This window comes from Diabrotica virgifera, chromosome 2 (assembly GCF_917563875.1).
Source record: "Diabrotica virgifera virgifera chromosome 2, PGI_DIABVI_V3a".
NCBI lineage: Eukaryota > Metazoa > Arthropoda > Insecta > Coleoptera > Chrysomelidae > Diabrotica > Diabrotica virgifera.
In genome coordinates this window covers 89257376-89264877 of record NC_065444.1, presented here as the reverse complement: position 1 = coordinate 89264877, position 7502 = coordinate 89257376, and the positions used below count along the sequence as shown (strand labels likewise).

The following is a 7502-nucleotide window of genomic DNA, read 5'->3' as shown; positions in this document are numbered from 1 at the left end:
ATATGATATTTATTATAAGAGAATAATGATTAATGAATTGAACGATCTAGAAGTTTATTTGTTGTATTTTTATGCCTGGTTGCACCAACAGATCTTAAGCTTAAGGCGTGCATTAACGAAACATATGCGTTGCACCATTGAGTCTTAGATCAATTTTCAGCTTGCCACAATTGATTGTCATGTGGATTGCATTGATAAGGATTGAAAATTATAGTGCAACGTATTTGACGCTTAAATCGGCCCTATCTATAAGCTAAGCTGGGTTTGTGACGTTCCGCCCCTTATAGAATCGATTATTGATGGGAAGATATTATTTAACTATCCAAAATATTATTTAATTATTTTCAGAATTATTTTCTTTCAATGTTTATTCAAATAGAACTTAAACCCATCTCAGAATTTTTAAATGCTTGATGACGTCACATTTAAAACGTGGCAACATTGGTTTCCCCACTTTGACAGCCAATGCTTAGTAGAGGGGTACGAAGGATTCAGCTGTGAACGTGAGCCTTGGATTGCCATTGTTTCTCGAGTGTTCGGTCTGAATCGTAGTGTGCGGGGTCATTAGACTCAATTATTCACCTCTAATTCTCAGTTCCAAATTGATTAAATATTACAATAAAAGTATAGTGAAGTTATCCAGCAGCAGTGGATTTGAAGAATTTTAGAGCATACTATATCCAATGAGTTCTACCCCGGTAAATACACATTTTATTAAGTATTTTATTCAGCCATTTTGGAAGTCCTTGACATTTGCTAACTAAGTTTCACATAGTCTATTTTCATGGTTTTTATGTTTTATTTTCATGGATCAAACTCATCTAGAGATAATTCAATATTCGTTGTTAATTTGTGCTTCCAGTTGGAAAATAGAGCTAATTTAAACTCCATTTTTTATATTCCTTTCAAGTCTACAGAACTCCTATCTTTTGAACGATGATCAAATAAGTATCCATCGCTTAGTCTTACTATATTTCATCCTTGTATAATATATCTATATACCGGTGTATATATTATAATAAAATATTCTTTCACAGTAATTATATTTTGTATTTCAATTGGAAATTACTTGTGTTATTTGACCAAGGTCATCTGATAGCAACCTGATAAAAGGTCAAGCTGTCTAGTCATTCAAGTTTTTGGACTTAATGACCTATTTCTTCTTATTCCCATAGGAATAAAAACACCTCCTCGTATCTCTTGCTTCTTTTTTTTGACATTGGTAGATTGGTAGTAACACCACACTGTGTTTTTTTTAGCACCTACCATGAAATCTTAAAGCCACCCTACAACAACACCAAGGCCAGACCACACAGAGAGAAACAATCAATAGGCGACCAGCCTGGATTATTTCCACATTTTCTTTTTTTTGAGTACCTCCCGCTGCTTTCCAACAGTTTTGAGTACCTTCAGCTGCTTTCTACCAGTCTTCCTCTCCTGTACCTCCAGCAGGACAGCTGCTAGCGAGAGTTAGCACCCTTGGGTGCTCATTACATCAACTTCAAGATTAGGAAAGAGTGGTTTGTTTGGGAACATTTACTGTGCTCTTATTAAAGACAGACTGGTTTTGTGATATTTAGTACATTTTTTTTTTATAGTTCAATTGCACACACATTTTTCCTGCTTTATATTTTTTATAGGTTTTTTTTTCTTTACAACATAATATTTAATTGATAGCGTTCCCCAACACTCTGCAATCTATAAAGGTATAAATTTCTGAGCTCAGATATTTTCCCTGATAATAGTAGTCGGTACTCTTATCTTGATTATTTTTAGGCTGTGTTCCACTTTTGTATAATTATTTAAACTCATTCCATTATTTTAGTATATGTTTAATTAAATTTTTAAAAATTAACTTCACATATTAGTCAAAATTGTAATTATTAACTTTATTTAACTTGAACTTATTAACTTTACTTAACTTTAACTTATTAACTTTATTTAACTTTAACTTTAATTTATTAAATTCATATGAACTTCTGGATTCTAATCCCTCAGATTAGTTTTTGGTTTCACTTGTTATTATTACTATTATAAACCACGAGTTAGGAAAAGGATCTGTGTATCCACTCGTAGGTTTATTTATTCAATAAGGCTTGTGCCTGTCCCACTCACAGTGAGGTATTTATATGTTATATATAGTATCAGGTAGTATTTAATTAAGGTGTACGTATTATAAACGTACAATTATTATTTGGTGAGGGTTCTACTAACCTAGTTGTAAGTTGTACTTCCTGTATTAGAGGTACCCGTAGTCAGTTTTTCTAACCTTATAAAGAGTATTCTTAGATCATAGTTGTATGATGATTTTGTAATTGACTTTCACTAGTATCACTTTTTCCTGTCATGTTAGAGTTACACACTAGTTACTTGTCCTAACTCAGAGATTGTTAAAAAGATCTAGTAGTTACATTCAATAAATATACATTTATTGTGATTTTTTTTTCTTATTACTCCTTTATTTTTAGTAGTATATTTTATAATTTAATAATCTTTAATAACTTTTCACATACTTGTACTACAAATTTAACATACTCTATAGCAGCGTAGAATACCTGGAAGAGCGTTAACCTAGTTATCCTTCTTCTGGCGCCCAAAATTTCATTCTATTTTCAGTATATTATTATATTTACTCTATCTATTTTCTGAACATTATCTTCATATCTTCTTTTCGAGCCATCATTGTCACTTCCTTTAATCTATTGTCTGGCCAAAAATAGCCGTGCAAATTGGCCGAATCCTTCCTTGAGTGTCAAGTGGCCCTTCTCATACATATTTAGCTAGCCATTCAAGTTATATCTATCTATTAATGATTTCTCATCTCTAGTCCTGTATCAATTCGATATTCTTTGTCTTGGCATCCTTCCATACAAATACTACTACAAAGTTGTATTTTAGTTACTCCAGCTTCTTCAACGGAGAAGCCACACATTTTTGTCCTTTGGCTACATTAAGTAGATCTTCTTCTTTTTACTACTTCTGTTGGAGTTTACCACTCCCTTTTCATTCACTCCAACAGAAAATCATCAGCTAGTTGTTACATCGGCTTTCCAACGTGGTGGCTTTATTTTTGGTCTGAGACAGTATTCATTTAGGTCAATTCTTCTCTTTTATCTGAAATCTCTTTGTTATTTCCGTTTGGTATCCTATACACATATTGTTACTTATTTATTTTATTTTTAATTTCTGATACATATCAGGTATTCTTAAACGCTGTTTTGATTTTTGTTTATATTTTGGGACCTCATTATAGTATATGTTTGTGCAGCTTACATTCTGGGTTAGATTTTGAATTTTTATTGGGAACTTATATTTAATATTGCTATTAATAATATAATTCATATAACAATTTTATTTCTTCAGTCAATAGTGGTATAGTTGGAGGTACAACTAAGTGTTGATTATTATTATTATTATTATAGATATATATTTTTTCTAGAGTGGTGGTAAGTTACATATAAATAAAAAAATTTACTTCCAGTATTTAGGTAGTAGGTTTACTTGAGTATACAATATTTATTGGATTATCTATCCATTTATTTGATCTTATATATTTATTTGATCTTATTTATTAGATTATATACTGCATTATATATATATTTTTTTTTTGCTGGCTATTTTGATTTTGTTGGTGTGTTGCTGATATTTTCTCGGTTTATATTATATATATTTTGCGTGCAAACTTTCATATTTTCATATTTTTCATATTTCTGTTCTTTGGACTATTTGTCAATAACTTTGCTCTCATCATGTGTGCTTTTAAAGCTGAACATCTTCTGGTGGATGAATTGGATTATGAATTAAAGATTCGGGACATAATGCCAGAGGAGTCGACAACTGTCGATAAAAAACGCAATCTTTTGAGAGGTGCTTTGAAACAAGAAGCTGGCAATAGAAGTTTTCTCCAAATTTCAGCTGTATCCCTTCCTTTTGAGGAACAACAAAAAGGAATCACTGAAACATTGGACAGCTTGTCTAAAAAAATCGAAAAGTTTAGGGGAACTGTAAAGGATACAGAGTATGCGCGATTAACATCTCGTCTAGGCCATATTTCTGCCCGTGTACACTTGCTACACTGTCCTTCTGAAGAACAGGAACCGTTCAAGAGGTCTGTTTCTCTTAAAATATTAACACTAGAGGGTGAACTTGATTCTAGAGTTAACCCCATTGCTACCTCTACTCCTAATGCTTCAGTCAATGTACCTAGCTTTACGTACTCCAAACCTGTTCAAGTACACAAATGGGGTATTTCATTTTCAGGTGAAAAACAGCACACTGATGTGATGTCATTTTTAGAAAGGGTTGAATGTCTTCGAATATCTAGAGGTGTTTCTGAAGAGGATTTGTTTGCTGCTTCTGCTGAGTTGTTCACCGGGACCGCTTTTACATGGTTTATGAATAACAGGGGTAATTTTTCTTGTTGGTCTGATCTGATTAAAAAGTTGAAGTCGGATTTTCTTCCGTATTCATTCCAGGATGATTTATTAGATCAAATTAAGAATCATAAGCAGAAACCTGGGGAATCTGTTACTATGTTTATTAATACTATATTAGGTATGTGTAGTCGTTTAGACACTCCTTTGTCAGATTTAGCTAAAATTAAAATCATCCTTAAATGTCTATTGCCCTTTTATCATCAACAATTAGCTCTTATGGACATTCAGAACATTGATGACCTTACTATAAAATGCAAACGTTTGGAGGAAACGTTATCCTGGTCTTCTCAACCTCCATCCACATCTCGATCCTCTTCTAACTCTTCTTCTCAGCCAACTTCCTTTAGGCAACGTTCTTGGCTAAATAAGGGTCATGAACATAATGTTTCGGTTGTTAGTTCTCTTGTCTGCTGGAATTGTGATCAGCCTGGTCACCCATTTTACAATTGTGGGATTCCTCAAAATCGTATTTTCTGCCATGGTTGTGGCCGAGAGAACACCCTTAAAAGAAACTGTTCTAAGTGTTCGGGAAACGACACGTCGGAGGTCCGTCCCCTGAACGTTTCTCCGTCCAACATCCAATCAGGGAATCAAACCCCATCGTCAAACGAAACTGCTGGACCAAGCACATCCAGCAACCCAAACCCATCTTCACGAAAAGGGAAAGGGGTGTCGTTCAAGAAAGCAGCACACACCACAAAACAAAATTAAACCAGAAATTTATTTCTATAGATAATACGTTAGATTCGCTTGATTCAAATGATCACAGATGGTCATTTACAAACGCTTCTTTGATTGGTAGTGTTCAACGTAACAATAATAATTGTGATAGTAATGTGGTTCCATTATCTATATTAGATTCTAGTTTTGTTAATGATGATGATACGTCTGGGTTAGTTCCATATAACGGTTGTAGACAGCCAAATACTTTAGATCTAGATATTAATTCGTTATTAGTTAGGAAACAAAATGATAATAGGCCATATCTTCCTATTCAAATTTTAGGACAATCGTGTTTAGCTTTGTTAGATAGTGGCTCTAATATTTCATTGATAGGGGCACATTCGTTAAATTTATTGAAAAATTCTAGTATTCCCATTATGCCCATTTCATCTTTGCAAGTATCTACTGCAGATGGTACAGTTCAGTCCATTACGGGCAAACTCCAAATTAAAATCACAGTGGCAGATTTATGTAGGGAAATTACATTTTATGTTATTCCTTCCGTGCAGAATTCTATAATTTTAGGTATGGACTTTTTCAATGCTTTCAATAGTACCTTAAGTTGTTCTGATTTTTCTTTTTCCATATCTGAATTTAATTTATCTACCCTTAGTGCTATTCACGATTTTGCTAGTTTATCAAGCTCTGAACAAAGGCAATTAGAGAGTATGATCTCTAAATTTACTACTCTTTCTTCAAAAGACAAACTAGGTCGTACGTCGTTAATCTCTCACACTATCGAAGTGGGAAATCCCACTCCTTTCAGATTATATCAGTACCCCATACCTCAAGCCTGGCAGGCAGATTTAGAAAAGGAAGTAGATTCGATGCTTGCTTTAAATATCATAGAACCTTCAACATCGTCCTACTGTTCTCCGCTCTGGTTAACGAAGAAGAAGGATGGATCCTTCAGGATCTGCTTTGACGGTCGAAAACTAAACAGTATCACAACTAACAGGGATGCTTATCCTATCCCCAGAATAGATGTGATTTTGAGCAAACTTCAGAATGCCAAATACATCTCTTCTATTGATTTGTCTAAGGCCTTCCTACAGATCCCACTGAGTGAAGAGAGCAAGAAGTATACTGCTTTTGCTGTCAGTGGTAAAGGATTATTCCAGTTTGTCACCATGCCTTTCGGTCTTGTTTCTGCTCCTCAGACAATGTGTCGTCTGATGGATTTAGTCATTGGTCCACCGTTAGAGCCCTATGTTTTCTATTATTTAGACGATATTTTGGTTGTCACTCCTGATTTTTCCCTTCATATGGAAATTTTAGATAAGTTATTTTTACGTCTTAAGGAAGCTAATCTAACGGTCAATCTGGATAAATGTCAGTTTTGTCGCCCTAGTCTTAAGTTCTTGGGTTATGTTGTGGATAACCAGGGGCTGAGGACTGATCCTGAGAAAATAGTTGCTATCAAAAATTTTCCTATACCAAAGACCACCACCCAAGTCCGTAGGATATTGGGAATGTGTGGCTATTATCGGCGATTTGTACCGTCCTACTCTACTTTGTTGTCACCTCTTACTGATCTTTTGAAGAACAGGAAAAAGGGACAGACCATTACTTGGACTCCTGAGGCTGACGAAGCTTTTAGGCGCGTTAAAGATGCTTTAACGAGCGCTCCGGTTATGATGTCACCTAATTTTGATGAGCATTTTTATCTAATGACAGATTGCTCTAATACAGCTTCTGGAGGCGTATTATTTCAGTTGAAAGATGGCTCCGAACACCCCATAGCGTACACTAGTAAGAAGTTGAACAAGGCCCAGAAAAACTATTCAACTACGGAGAAAGAACTCTTAGCTATCATCCATGGGTTAGAAGCTTTTCGTTATTATCTGGAAGGTCGTAATTTCACTATAATTACTGATCATAGTTCCTTAGTATGGCTTCATAGTATGAAAAACCCTTCACAGAGGCTTTCTCGATGGATATGCAAACTGGCTGCCTATTCATATAAGATTGTCCATAGAAAGGCAAACGGGGTAGTGGTCGCAGATGCTCTTTCACGTGTCCATGATATTAATGTCCTAGATCTGTCCTCTTTAAGTCCTGATATGTGGTATCAGAATATGATTGATAGGGTCACTCAAGACCCACAAAAATATCCTGATTTTAAGGTAGAGAATAATATTCTGTACAAACACATCTTAAGTCCGATAGAGTCCTTATCCAATATGTCGGAGTGGAAAATAGTTGTACCTACGCCAAATAGGGAAAATATTCTGCATATATTTCATGATGAAGTTACGGCGGGTCATTTTGGTTTTTATAAGACTTATCACCGTATTGCCGAATTATATTATTGGCCTGGTATGCGGAAGTCTATAAAAAGGT

General features: G+C 34.6%; 1 protein-coding gene across 1 annotated transcript; it reads left to right on the top strand.

Moving 5' to 3' along the window:
* Positions 1–249: 249 nt before the first annotated feature.
* LOC126879554 (uncharacterized) lies at positions 250–5147 on the top strand. The gene is made up of 2 exons (XM_050642708.1): positions 250–698; positions 1260–5147. Exon 2 carries the CDS (start codon positions 3750–3752, stop codon positions 5145–5147), a length of 1398 nt encoding a protein of 465 aa, XP_050498665.1. The 5' UTR covers positions 250–698; positions 1260–3749.
* Positions 5148–7502: the final 2355 nt, after the last annotated feature.

Coding starts and splice junctions, on each gene's coding strand:
- LOC126879554 (XM_050642708.1), top strand. CDS start 3,750: ATGTGTGCTTTTAAAGCTGAACATCTTCTGGTGGATGAATTGGATTAT.